General features: G+C 32.0%; 2 protein-coding genes across 2 annotated transcripts in view; both read left to right on the forward strand.

Moving 5' to 3' along the window:
* LOC101510349 (poly [ADP-ribose] polymerase 1) overlaps positions 1-8,366 on the forward strand; it is a 9,348-nt gene extending 982 nt beyond the window's left edge. The window contains exons 4-21 of the mRNA XM_012713937.3: positions 11-122; positions 1,650-1,836; positions 1,909-2,251; positions 2,668-2,863; positions 2,937-3,101; positions 3,252-3,312; positions 3,408-3,468; positions 3,561-3,812; positions 4,698-4,932; positions 5,034-5,146; positions 5,274-5,350; positions 5,475-5,635; positions 6,108-6,299; positions 6,412-6,520; positions 6,912-6,994; positions 7,087-7,224; positions 7,404-7,586; positions 8,039-8,366. Coding sequence (XP_012569391.1) covers positions 11-122; positions 1,650-1,836; positions 1,909-2,251; positions 2,668-2,863; positions 2,937-3,101; positions 3,252-3,312; positions 3,408-3,468; positions 3,561-3,812; positions 4,698-4,932; positions 5,034-5,146; positions 5,274-5,350; positions 5,475-5,635; positions 6,108-6,299; positions 6,412-6,520; positions 6,912-6,994; positions 7,087-7,224; positions 7,404-7,586; positions 8,039-8,086 — 2,716 coding nt within the window. The 3' untranslated portion in view covers positions 8,087-8,366. The remainder of the gene's footprint in view (positions 1-10; positions 123-1,649; positions 1,837-1,908; positions 2,252-2,667; positions 2,864-2,936; positions 3,102-3,251; positions 3,313-3,407; positions 3,469-3,560; positions 3,813-4,697; positions 4,933-5,033; positions 5,147-5,273; positions 5,351-5,474; positions 5,636-6,107; positions 6,300-6,411; positions 6,521-6,911; positions 6,995-7,086; positions 7,225-7,403; positions 7,587-8,038) is intronic.
* Positions 8,367-12,393: 4,027 nt separating this feature from the next.
* Positions 12,394-14,037, forward strand: LOC101510680 (LOB domain-containing protein 16). Its single transcript, XM_004493706.4, has 2 exons — positions 12,394-12,869; positions 13,608-14,037. The coding sequence occupies exons 1-2, from the start codon at positions 12,579-12,581 to the stop codon at positions 13,974-13,976; spliced, it is 660 nt and encodes a 219-aa protein (XP_004493763.1). The 5' UTR covers positions 12,394-12,578; the 3' UTR covers positions 13,977-14,037.
* Positions 14,038-14,723: the final 686 nt, after the last annotated feature.

The raw sequence follows: 14,723 nt of genomic DNA on the forward strand, positions 1-14,723 counted from the left end.
CAACAAAGTCGAACACCCCTGCAAAGTCGAATGCTGGCAAAAATGTTGAATATGGTATTGAGGTTTCACAAACTTCACGTGCCACTTGCAAGCCTTGTGGTCAAAAAATTATCAAAGGAGAGGTTGGCTTTTAATATTTCTGTTTGTATAGTATTGCAAAGGCTAACTTGTTAGAACATGTATGTATTGTTAATTGGACCTGATGTGTTTTTTTGGGTGTGCAAATGAGGTCATAATCAGAAACATGTTTATTTTGTCTAAGATAGAAAGTTGATTGTTTTGGACTTCAATTTATTTTGTTTATCATGATTAACTTATGAAAAGTAACATATTCAAATTTAGTAATTTCTTGATGATATTGTAGATTTAAGGGATGAAGCTATAGGGATGCGTGGTTTATACTTTTGTTTCTAACATCTAGCAGTTCATGTTGATATTGAGAATTTTGCAATGGTAGCTAAAATATTTGCTTCTTATATCTTTTACCTTGTGGAATTACTATTCCATCGCATGTTATGCCTTTGAACAAGCCGTGTCACATGGTACTAGAATTGTTATGCTATCTCATTCCATTCTCCATCTTTATATCCATATTGTATGGTCAAATTCCTCTCCAGCTAGCCTATCTCATCATTCAAGTGAAAGCAAGTTTTGTGGAAAAACAACCGAGTTCATAAATTTCCGGAAGTTGTTTGTTATAAATTTTTTGGCTATGTTTTATGGATGGTGTCATGGATATGTAGTAATTTTAACATAATTCTCCTAAGCTCTTCGACTCTGAAACAGTGTTGTTAAATATGGCTATGGTGGATTTTTTGACAACCTCCATGGATAATTTGTGAAGGATGGTGACGCCATGGTGGATATGGCGGCTTTATATGGTGGACGTTTGGCTTTCCGACATGTTCCACCATCGATAACACTGCTCTGCAATCATTTATGCTCCGTAACTGTTTTGGGTAGACGATAAAGCTTATCTCATAAGATTTTAGCCATTCTTCTACTTCAGGTCTATATGATGTGATTAATTGTGGATTATGGTGGCCAGCCAAAAATCCGCCATATAAACATGGCTTTGCAGCTTATGGTATGGCAGATATAATTGGTGTTGCATACAATGGCAGCTGGCATAAAATCAGCCATGGCAGAAATTTGATGAGTGGTTGTAATAATGTCTAAAGAAATAACAGCCTTCTGGCTTCTTGTACACATTTTATGTTTATTAATTAGGTGGGAGATATAATTCGGGGAGGTGCTTATCAGGGACCTCGCATTAGAAATTTTGCACCCAAATAATTTTCCTCCCTCTAAACTATGATATAAAGTCTTTAAAATGTTAAAGAAGTTCAAAAGTATTCTGGAAATGTTCAAATTAACTTCTAATGTCAGCATTTCATTTTTCTATTGCATGGAAGTTACTCAACTTACAATAGCAACAAGTTACTTCATGCTCGTTAAACTTCATTTCTGCAATGTTAATATTGTTAAAATTGATTGCCATGTATTCAGAGATTACTATTTTATTCAGAATTCAGATGCATATCAGAATTCAGAATGTTCCCTAGTCATTAATGGTCATATTGATCCATGCATGTGTTATTGGTTTTGAATCATCTCTCCTCTGTGACTATTCTTAATTTGATTTTTAGGTTCGCATATCTACTAAGCCTGATGGTCAAGGTCCTAGGGGTTTGGCTTGGCACCATGCCAAGTGTCTCTTGGAACTATCTCCATCAATTGAAGTCGATAGTTTGTCTGGATGGAATAGTCTCTCATCTTCTGATCAATCAGCTCTCAGTGATTTGGTTATGAAGGGCCGTCCTACTAATAAGGGAGGTATGGTGATTGATATGTTTAAGAAAGCCTGGTTTTAGCGCTGTAGATACCTTCTTACCGTTTTCCTCTCAGGTGGTAGTGGTACAAAAGTAGAGGTTGAAGAGGTTAAAGAATCAACAAAACAATCCTCTTCCAAAGGTGGCACAAAACGGGGGAAAGAGGCTGAGGGTGAGCAGAAGTCAAAAGCTGCTAAGGTCAAGGGAGATGTGTCTGTGGGCAGGGTAGCGGCCATGAAAAATGCTGATGACTCGGGGGAGGCATCTGATCTTGAGAAAAGACTGGAGGCCCAGAGCAAAGAACTCTGGGATCTAAAGGATGATCTTAAAAAGCACGTGACAACAGCAGAGTTGCGTGAAATGCTGGAAACCAACGGTCAAGATTCAACTGGATCAGAGCTTGATTTGCGCGATCGCTGGTAATTTAACTACTCATGCTTTTTCTACGCTGATCTTTAAGTAGCTTTGCTTCATCTAGCGCTATATTTTGTAAAGATTAAAGTATTTTATCCATTATGTTACTGTCCCTTTCTTCTAAGATGCCAGTGGTTTTACCAACAATAGATTATGTTTATTTATATGCTGGGTGTCCACTGTTGTGCACAATGACTTGTATGGAGTATTATTTGTAATGGATAACCCATACATCGTAAATAACGATTTATTCATTAAAAGGAATAATTTAAATGCAAGAAATTCTAGCTTCTATATAATTGTCAGGACTCCGGATGAAGTCTCAGATCCATTCTGCTTTCTATGTAATGTGTTTTGAAAATATTATACTTCAAGATATGATTTATTTCCCCAACTGTGATAATTACTATTGTGATTTCAGTGCTGATGGAATGATGTTTGGAGGACTTTCTCATTGCTCATTATGTTCTGGTTTTTTGCGTTATTCTGGAGGAATGTACCGGTGCACTGGATTCATTTCTGAGTGGAGTAAATGTTCAAACTCTACCTGTGAACCAAAACGTACTGAAGGGAAGTGGAGAATCCCAAAGGAAACAGATAATCAGTACCTTAAAAAGGTCTGTAAAAAGAAAATAGTCATCATAAAACAAAATCACGTTGTTGTGACTTGTTTTTGCATATTGTTTACAGTGGTTCAAATCTCAAAAAGGGAAGAAACCAATTAGGATAATGCCTCCGCCGTCGTCAAGGACTTCTGCTGAAAGTCAAATTTCTGCAGGCCAGCATCAATCATCGCACAGTGAAAGTTTGGCAGATTTGAAAGTTGCCATCTCTGGATTACCTAAAGATTCCTTTGTATAAATTCGTTACATTTTTTCTTTAGCATCTATATATCTTCGCATCTATAAATTAAAGCCTTAGTCCTCCAAAACCATTTGAGAAATTGTCATTTATAATGTAGCTTTATAGTAGTTAGTATTCATCTTCTATAATGTGCTTTTACAGGAAGACTGGAAACGCAAGATTGATGGTGTGGGTGGAGTGCTTCATGCAAAAGTGAAGAAAGGTATTTGCCGCACAGACCAATTTATGAAAATTGAAAATATAAGAGATATATGCTTATGACTTTTGTAATCTTTTACTTGAACTGATAACTTACAGATACTAACTGCTTGGTGGTCAGTGGAGCACTTAAGGATGAAGCTGAGATGCGGAAAGCAAGGTATTGGCAAACTCAAATGCTAGTCTCTGATATTTCTTTTTTCTTTGATTATTTTTATCATCACTAACTTGGAAGCATTGTTTCATCTATAGGAGGATGAAAATACCAATAGTCAGAGAGGACTATTTGGTTGACTGTATGGAAAGAAAGAAAAAACTTCCATTTGATATGTACAAAGTTGAAATGATTGGTGAGGCTTCTAGTATGGTCACCATCAAAGTGAAGGGGCACAGTGCCGTTCATGATGCTTCTGGCCTACAGGATTCTGGCCACATACTAGAGGAAGGGAAAAGCATATATAATACAACTTTGAATATGTCTGATTTGTCTACTGGTGTTAACAGGTTGGTTCATTCCATTTTAGCTTTCTTTTTCAGCCCTTCAACATAATTTTTTATATTATGAATTTTGTTGATGCTTACTACAAATGTTCATATTTTGGGTCATTGATTGGCTTAACAGGCTAGGTTTGGTTTGGGATTATTTTGACATATGGTTCTGGTTCTTTTCAGCAAGAAAAGTTGCAAAAGTGTGATTGATGGAAGTTTTTATTTTATTTTTTTATAATGTTTTTTAACAGCTACAATGGACTTGTTGCTGTAAAAAATGTCATGCCCTAAAACCTTGTTCACTTTGAATCATTGGCGCTAAATTATAGTGAAGTTCATGATAGCATGTTTTAAGTTCTTTTGACAAGAAATTAAAGAAAGGGAGAAAAATTGAAGAGAGAATTCTGAAAGCTTGAAATTCTGTAACTTTGAATGTTATGCTGGTACTATTGAGAGAGTATGTGAAACTATTTAGAGGGGCATAAATGCCTTCCTAACTAACTGCTGAGTAATGAAATTATGTTATCTGTCACTAGCCAACTAACGGACTAATCTACAGCTATACAAATGACAAGAGAGCACAAATGTAGAAACTATCATCCGCTACAACAAAAACTGCACTATTATTGTAACAACTTGGATTAAGATTACGTTTAAAATTTACTTAGTTGGTGAATTCTTTAATATTTTGATAATGGAATCAGAGCAGTAATTATGCAGCCACTGCAGCTATTTACTGTCATGGTGATGAATGGGAGCACTGGGGGTCTGGGGCAGATGGGCCTAATAGCCCATTGAATTCTCTTGCATCACTTTCTTTTTTGAGATTATTGAAAATACACCCCCAGGACAAAACTGGGTCTCTGTCATAATCTTCTAACTTTTGTTTCCCAATTCAAGCTACTACATCCTTCAAATAATTGAAGAAGATAAAGGGTCAGATTGTTATGTGTTTCGAAAATGGGGTCGAGTGGGAAATGAGAAGATTGGAGGATTCAAACTGGAGGAAATGTCAAAATCTGACGCAATAAGAGAATTCAAACGACTATTCTTTGAGAAAACTGGAAACCCTTGGGAGGCATGGGAACAAAAGACTATTCAGAAGCAACCTGGAAGATTCTTCCCCTTGGAAATTGTACTATTTCTAGTCTTTAAATCATTTGTTTGATGAATATCATTTTCACATATCAGATCAATATTCAACTGAAGTTTGAAACATTTGCTTTTCTTATGTAGGATTATGGAGTTAACAAACAAGTCTCAAAAAAGAATAAAAATAATGCAGATAGCAAACTACCCCCTCCATTAATAGAATTGATGAAGATTCTCTTTAATGTGGAAACATACAGGTTATAGTCAAATGCCTTGTCAATTTATTAGAATATATGTGTTGCAATACTACATCTTGAGTTTTGTAGAGCTGCCATGATGGAGTTTGAGATCAATATTTGCAATACTAAATCTTGAATTTTGTAGAGCTGCCATGATGGAATTTGAGATCAATATGTCCGAAATGCCACTTGGGAAACTGAGCAAAAGTAATATACAAAAGGGTATGTTGACACAATTATTATTTTATAACTTTTTACGAGTAAGGTAGTTTCTCATTTTCTTTCATTGGCAGTGTCAAGCAATCCTATATTGTGTATTAAAGTGATGTCTGCTTTCTCATCCCAGGGTTTGAAGCATTAACAGATATTCAAAATCTTTTTAAAATTAGCAATCCTGATCCATCAGCCAGGGAAAGCTTGCTTATTGATGCCAGTAATCGGTTCTTCACTATGATCCCTTCCATTCATCCACATATTATTAGGGACGAGGATGATTTTAAGTCAAAGGTTTGTATTACCTTTTTATTTATATATATCATGTTAGGTTTAGTAATGAATCATTATATTAGATTGATGCTTTAACATTAGTTTTCAGCTTGCAACCATGATTGAACGAAGTACATATTTTTGGCTCGTTGAAGTGTAAAACTCAAATATTGAAATTATTTCATATTTGAATACAACTAATGAAGAATATATACTGGACATGAAAATGATTATTTGAGTTTGTTTCATTGCAATTTGAAGTGGGTTATTTATTAAATTTCTAAAGGCTGGGACCATTCAAATTGTAGTAGTAATGCAAGACATGAGAATTTTTTTGGCCTTTTCAATGAAATTGGAGTGTAAATAATATGAATATTAATGATGATAAATTATCTAATTCTATATGGACTGTGGTTTTGCAAATGGCTTGATGCATATGAGATTCTGCGTCCCTTTTGTCACAATTTGAATAATGGTCCTGCTTTTTTGGTAGGTGAAAATGTTAGAAGCCCTTCAAGACATTGAAATAGCCTCAAGATTAGTTGGATTTGATGCCAACAATGACGACTCCATTGATGATAATTATAAGAAGCTCCATTGTGGTATATCTCCACTTCCTCATGACAGTGAAGATTTTCGATTAGTTGAGAAGTATCTACATACTACTCATGCCCCAACACATGTGGTATGTCTATACTTGGTTAACTAATGTGTATTTGTGTCTTCATATTTCTGGTCTGAGCTCTCATTCCTTACAAAGTACAACTTCCTACAATATTTGTAATCCATCTACACAGGACTGGAGTCTTGAGCTAGAAGAAGTTTTTTCACTTGAAAGAGAAGGAGAATTTGATAAGTTTGCACCTTATAGGGACAAACTTGGTAACAGAATGCTCTTATGGCATGGTAAGTTGTGGTGCTGCTAGCTATTAGTTCAATTGTATGTTTGCTTTTGTGAAATATCCTCCTATCATGTAATAAAATCAATTGGAGAATTGGAAAGAAAGGACAAATTTCTAAACACGATTTAAATGCCCTGTGAATGCCCCTCATGAAGTTCTTCTCATTTATCTGATTACTCCGCAGGAATTGTAAGATAATTCTAGACCAGAGGTGTTCTATAGAATGAAACTTTTAGGTTGATAAATCTTTCTTCTCTCTAACAAAACATCAGTTTCGGTGGTGAATTACAATAATTAGTATGACTCTTTTGCGGTGATGTGCATACTTCAACTGTAAATGAAAATGTATGTAAATCTGAGTAAGACTCCTATAATGACAATGTTCTATACTTTAGGTTCTAGGTTGACAAACTTTGTGGGCATTCTTAACCAAGGACTCAGAATTGCACCTCCTGAAGCTCCTGCAACTGGCTATATGGTTCTGTCTATCACTTCTTTTTAATGTTGATGTTTTCGTGCACGTCTTTACCTTTTCGTAGCAATACTAAAATCTTAATACATTGCCTGCAGTTTGGCAAAGGGATTTACTTTGCTGACCTGGTCAGCAAGAGTGCTCAGTATTGCTACACTGATAAGAAAAATCCTGTTGGTCTAATGCTTTTGAGTGAAGTTGCTCTTGGAAATGTCTATGAGCTCAAAAAAGCTAAGGTCAGTTGGGTTTAATTGAAGTTATGCCTATCAGGTTATATGGGTATGTGGTTGACTGTTTATAAGTCCACATGCTTTCTAAATGCGCAACAATGTTGCATTTGATACTAAATTCCTTCCAAATGGATTAGCAAGAATATGTATTTTCATATTGATTTTCTTTTTCCATTGTCAAATAGTATATGGATAAACCTCCAGAAGGAAAGCATTCTACAAAAGGATTGGGCAAAAAAATGCCCCTTGAATCGGAATATGTAAAGTGGAGAGGTGATGTCGTTGTTCCTTGTGGGAAACCAGTGTCATCAAATGTCAAGGCATCTGAGCTCATGTACAATGAGTTTATTGTCTATAATACTGCTCAAGTAAGTTTCAAGCTTGGCTGTTGTATTTTTGCCTTGTCATTAGAATAAAGCAAGCTAGGATAATTTAGTTTAAACTGCAATGAAATGGAAGTGAGCAAAATTTCTACTGCCATGGCAGTTATCAATTTGCTACATTGATATATTTAGAGCTTTCTTGTCTAAGATTAAAATACAGTAATTACTTCTTTCAGAAAATTTATGTGAAGCACCAATCGATTATTGTTTGGTTACAGTTATTGAAACTTCTAACAAACATGCTAACAATTTTTAAAACTTCTAATTTTCTTCAAAAGCTTATATAAAAAGCTTTTTTTATATCTTTAATGAAAGGCAAACTTTTATTTGATTATATACAATTTTTATTATTGGAAACATTACACAACTGATATACAGTACTTCATTTTTTTGTTAGTAAGCACATGCATTTGACTGAATGTGGACTTTTTGTGCAGGTTAAACTGCAATTCTTGTTAAAGGTGAGGTTCCATCACAAGAAATGAGGGTTGGAACTAGAGGTGTGCTGTTTTGGGGTATCATCTGTATGAAGCAGTTTTTTTTACCAGGACTTGTACATACTCCATGTGGAATTCTTGTAAATTCTCTTGATAAGGTCTCATTTTGAGTTGACTGGAGATCTTTCATTGTTTGTTTTGGGGGTTTGTTAGTGCAGGGATCTAGTTGAAGCTCGTCTCTTAGAGCAGAAATCTCATGCCAGATCTAGTTGTGTATACATAGAACCACCAGTTTAATATCAAACTTGTTATCAACTTCTTCCCTTTCCATATTGCATTTCAACTTGCATCAATCTAGGTGTGTTTACTTTCTAAAAAACACAGATGAGGCTTTTTATATTACCCTAATATACTCATTTTTAAGTAGCATGCATAAATAGCAGAAGAGCTGCCTTCCTTCCTGAGGGAAGAGGGTGTTAACCAAAAGTTTTTATACTATACACGCAGTAACTTGGCAGGCCAAATATCTAAGAACGAATATGTAGCTAATGGAGCTATTATGGTTGTTGTGGAGACTTATTTTATTGCACAAGATATTATGTGATCTGCATGTGTGTCACTTGAAAGGTGATGTTAACCAATGCATAAATAAATGTTGGACTACATGACTCAATCAGTTTTTGGAGCTATATGGTGGCAAGAACTTTTGAATTCAGGTGGCTCTTAGCTATATAGGGGACTCTTCTTTGATACAAACAGACATTTCTTTAAGTTATAAGTATGACAAACAAACTTTCATGTTTCAATTTTTCTGCTTTGTATGATGCATGAGTCATATGTGTGTCTCTGCTGCTTAGGGGCTCATCTTACATCACTTTGTACTAGCTAATGCAACCTACCAAATACAGCTGGTCTTTGGTGTGATGAATAGCCCGTTGGAAACTTATTTATTGTTTGTTTTGGTGTTTTCTGATGGTATTTCATCTGAATCTAATTGAAGTATTTTGACTTTCTAACTCATAATGGCAGGTTTGAGAATTGGGAGGGTGGTCATGTGTAATATTAAACCATTTATTTACAAATCGGGTATATTGAGCGTGACTCAATCAATTAAGTGATGTAACAAGAGTTATTTCTCTTCCAAATAATGCAGATTTGATTTAAGATTCTGATAACGACTTTAAATATCTTATAGTTGCGAATCTAGAAGTACATGTTTCTGCATGAATAAACAAAACTGCATTCAAAATATGAATATGATGCACTCACGAGTTTGATAAAGAAAAATGACAAATTAACAGTAGATTTTGCTTGCATGTATTGTTTTTTCATTTTATAAAAACGTAAATAGTTTAGTTTAAAAGTGTTTGGATGTAATAGTTCAAATCTTTTATAATTTAACTAGAGGTTTGGAGTTTATTAATTTCAGCATGTAAATTAGTCGCGGACAAATTTTTGAGGAGAGTTGTCAACCAAGTGGTCCTATTTAATTTAAGAGATTAATTTCTACAATTGTATAAATATTTTAATTTTATACAAAAAGAAGGAAAATTTAATTATACCAATGCCCCTATAGTAAAATTTAATAATAGCTAGCTTGTTTTTTTCTTAAGCCTTTTTCCTCTCTGTCTCCGTGACGAGGAAAGCACAAGAAAGTTACCATAAGCCATCATTAACTTGCCCAAATGTCACGTAAAAGCTATGCAAGAGATTGAGCAATGATAAGCAAGAGAAATTCTCTGTAATGTTTTGTTATTGGTAAAATATAATTAGTAAAAATGTCTATTTCAGTACTAGCCGACAGTAAAACAAATGTGAGAATGTTCTGTTGGAATAGTAGAAGCCATAATACAAGAAAGGGGAAGGGCATTCATTAGTGGAATGAAGTTGTAAGCTTAGTGACACACAACTGTTTAGGACTTTCTTGAAACCGAAGAAAAAGAAGGCAAATACAATATTGCAGTAAAAACTAGAGGAGTCCAAATCTTTGTAAAAAAAAAGAGTCCAAATCCATTACCTAATTATGGTTTCTTTTTTGTAATGAATAGACTTAATTACTAGAGACTTGGAAATTATAGAAAGACCATAACTTTTTAACGATTTATTTTTACATATACATAAATTTCATTAAAGTTTATGGGTTGTGCAAAGTACAAAATGTCAGGAAATAACAACTTAATTAGTGTTTGGATATTTATCAATACCGCTTTTCGTAAAACATAAAAATTGAAGCTAGCGACTTTGGTCCTCAATCTCAATCCTTTATTCTCATGTATTTTTTCATTATTATAAACAATTCTAGAACATTTTCTTTTTAATTATTCACATATCTCACTATATTTTAAGAATTTTTGTACTCCTTTAACAATTCATCAACATAAAACAACAAAATCCCAACTCTAATAGTTCAAAACAAAAATAAAACTCAACTAATTTTGTTCAATTTAATAATGGCATTCTTAAAATATATTTAGATTAATGACTTTTGATAACGAATGTCCTAAAGATATTTTTTAAGGTAATTATTTATAAAAAGAATTTAATTATATAAATTTTCAATATTTTAAATACATAATTTTAGATAAAAACTTACTTTTTTTGTAATGATGTTTTTCTTACACTCATTAACATTTTCTTTAATTAATTTAGATTAATTTTATTATAATTTTTTATTTATTTTTATAAAACAAATTTAATGAATTATATTCTTAAGAATACTTTGTCTGAAATACAATATAAATAAAAATAACAGTTAAAAAATTGATGTATTTATTTAAAAAATTATCATTTTTATTCATATTATATTTTAGATAAGGTATAATTTTTTTATAATTAAACAAAAAACAATAATTAGATTTTTATAATTCCTTTTTGACAAAAGATTTTCATAAATCATAATAACTATTTTTCACAATTTTTTTCAAATCGGATGAAGTAGTAACAATAATATGATCATATTAAAACTCTTGTTAATATTTCTCCAATAATATAATAATAACACAGTGTGAACAAAACAAAGTACTCCAAGGATAATGATTAAGATTGAAGTGAAAGATCCAATGAAGTGAACATGAATGAATAACAAGTAGTAGGTGGTAGTGTTTACCGGCAGGTGGCAGTGAACGGAGTAATTCAGCATTAGGAAGCGACAAACTGCAGCAGTTCCCAGGTACGGCGTTCGGCGGAAAAATAAAACAAACAACAACTGATTAAGCGATTAAATATTTCAATTAATGTAAAAAAAAATCCAATTATTAAATTAAACTAAACTAAACAAAGTCCAAGCCAACCCTTCAACACCATACAATTACACGCATGTACGAAAATAGAACAAATTATTACTCTATCGGACCCAAAACATTGTCACATTTAGTACTGATCAGCACAATCCATAAACTTTAATGAAAATGATTAATTAAAGTACTTAACACAATCCATAAACTTGAAACGTAATTTAGTAAAATTATTTTAATTTTTTAATTTTGTTAATTTGTATAAAAATAATTTAGTAATATTATTGTAATACATAGATTGATACAAATACAATATGGTATAAAATTTAATAAAAATTATGTTTTATTTTTTCATAAGATATCAAATTTTGTAATTCAATAATATTATTTAAAATGATTAAATGTCACATTTTGTTTAAAATGGATGAAATAGCTTCTAAATGATCGTTTTTCTCTTCTAATGTTCCTAACAACCAATCTAATTAATCATTTGTTTATTTTATGGTCATGTTAACAAAGTGAAATAAGAGCTATGATTAAAGATACAAAATTATAAATTTTATATTAAAAAATAAAAATTTCAAAATTTAAATGCACAATTATTATTATACTTTTTAATATAATATTTATATTTTTAGATGTATAAAATTAATATTTCTTTTTATTTTACACAGACTTTAACTTGACACTAAGACTATTTAAAGTATATTTAATATATTATTATTAAATATTTTTTAATTGCTCACCGGCAATTATTTAATTTCAGAAAATATTTAATACTCTCAATTTTTATTTTTGACTTATTTAATGTTATTATTTTGAATACACTATTTATTTAATTTAAAATATTTAATATTAATAGTTAAGTTTTTTATACTAAATAAATATAATTTAGTAAATTAAACTGGTGTATACATGAAATTTAATAAAATTTATTTTTGATTTAGTATCCCAAGAAACACGAATTAACATTAATTTAAGAAAAGGCATCAATAACAAGTAGTAAACCCCAATAGAAAAACAAGTCTTTAATTGCACCTGCCATAAAGAAATGTCTCCCTTGAACCCTACACATGACCCTTCCATGTCTCCCCTTTCATGTTTTTTATAAGACCCTTTATGCCTCTTATTCCCTCTGTCCCACTTCCATCTTCCCATAAACTCCTCAAATTTTATTTATCTTATGCACCATTTCCTAGTGTGTCCGTGTGCCTAAAAATTTTATTCTCTTCTTCTCAACAATTTCTTTCTTTTCACACCCCCTTTCTCCACCTAATAACTTAATATTATTATTATTGATTTGTAATATGGCTAATTCTACAAGTGGAAGTGGTTCACCTTGTGGAGCATGCAAATTCCTAAGAAGAAAATGTGCATCTGACTGCATTTTTGCACCTTACTTTTGCTCAGAACAAGGACCTGCAAGATTTGCAGCCATACATAAAGTATTTGGTGCTAGCAATGTTTCAAAGTTACTTTTGCATATACCAGCTCATGAACGTTGTGAAGCTGTTGTCACTATTGCTTATGAGGCTCAAGCTCGTATTAGAGACCCTGTTTATGGTTGTGTCTCACACATTTTTGCCTTACAACAACAGGTATGTTACTATTCATATATACTTACTCATCACAAGTTAATTATATAAACTTCACATTTATCTATATATTTTTTCTTCATGTCATGTGAGTCACATATACATGGCTATTTAGAAAAGAAAACATATAAGATTGTACAATTACCTTGAGAATCATTATATTTCTAAAAAATACTGTCAAAATTATGATTCTAATATTGTTGTAAAGATCTCAAAATCTTTTATATTATTATCATAAAGACTTCAAAAAAATTTATGTTGTAGTTGTAAACTGTAATTTAAAATTATTTAATTTATGTTTAATCTAACAATTAGATTACTAAAATTACAGTTAAATACCTTAATTTTATCAATTCTATCATAAACCAAAATTCACTTGGAGATATTCATTGATTGAGCTTACTACAATCATCACTTTCAATAGTCACTCATTCATCAAAGTTTTTTTAGAACTTGAAATTTTTATTTTATTTTTCTTCCCCCTTTTAATTTTTTTTAATATATATCAGAAAATTGGAAGATCATTGAGGTGATTTAACCACACTACTCCTGTCATTTTCTTAAGGCTCTTTGATTCTTCAAGGGCCAGTCAAAGTATATAATTTATTGAGACTGGCTATATTAAATGTTCATTAGACAATTAATTAATAAACTTCCTATTTATCCCCTTAATGAATTAATTAACTATATATTAGCACTACTTCTTTTGATTTTTAAGTTTAATTTTTTTTAATGATGCAGGTAGCATGCTTGCAGGCACAGTTGATGCAAGTGAAATCTCAGCTGTCACAGAACATGAACACAGAGAATAATCAGTGGACAGGGAATAATAATAATAATAATAATATTGGTGGAACACAACCAATGAATTATCCATTTTATAATATGAATCCTATATCTCCTCAGAGTTCACTTGAGTCATCAATTGATCACAGCAGCAGCAGCATGAATGATGGAATGATGAACATGCAAGATGTACAAAGTAGCAGAGATGATTTCTCATTCCAACCATGTAATAACAATAATTCTAAGAAAAGAATGTCATATAACAATAATTATGAGCACTTGGGTGAGTTGCAAGAACTAGCACTTAGGATGATGAGGAACTAACTAGTTTGGAAGTAAAATTACCATTTGATTTCTTGAAGGATCGATGATGTTCTTATGTTGAGGAATTATGCTCTTTTTCTATAGTTGTATATAATGAGAGTGTCAAAAAGAAAAATATGCATTTGACGCAATCAAACAATCTAGACCATTGAATCAAGATCAAATAATTTATGTTTTGACTCGAGTTGATTTCAATTTAACTCATCGTTGTGGGAATGCATGAAATCCATATCTTAACTTTGATGAGCCTAGCAAAACTAAGCAATAGGCTTTTCTGTTTGTGGATTTAGTCCAAAAGAAATTAAACATTTGTGCAGACTATATAGCTAAGAGATATTTTACTCTGCATTACTTAATTTACTCAAATTACTAATTAGTAGTTGTGATTAATCGTTTAAAAAAAATAGCTGTGGTTAACATAGAAACTATATATTAAACCAAAATGGCATAAAGTAAGGCTATAAAATAGGGGTTGTCATGAATATTATGCATTTTTTTGCCTGTCAAACTTCAATAATGATGATGCATAGTACCTTTGTTTGAATTATGAGTTGTCCTTCTTTCCCTCCTTGCTCAATGGGAGATCTTTTTTCAATTTGTTTAACAAAACCACACGCTTAATTTAACTTTATAGAGGACATTTAATTAGTACTTTTTGTTTTATTTATAGTGATTAGTGGGGAATCCCAATAGAGGTTACTTTGGATTTGTTAAAAGACAAACACATACTGCTCTATGCTGTCTTTG

Source organism: Cicer arietinum, chromosome 3 (genome assembly GCF_000331145.2).
Source record: "Cicer arietinum cultivar CDC Frontier isolate Library 1 chromosome 3, Cicar.CDCFrontier_v2.0, whole genome shotgun sequence".
Lineage (NCBI taxonomy): Eukaryota > Viridiplantae > Streptophyta > Magnoliopsida > Fabales > Fabaceae > Cicer > Cicer arietinum.

Bases quoted from the DNA above. Each gene is read 5' to 3' on its own strand.
- LOC101510680 (XM_004493706.4), top strand. From the start codon at position 12,579: ATGGCTAATTCTACAAGTGGAAGTGGTTCACCTTGTGGAGCATGCAAA. The intron at 12,870-13,607 runs GTATGTTACTAT...TTAATGATGCAG, and splicing joins TTTTTGCCTTACAACAACAG to GTAGCATGCTTGCAGGCACA.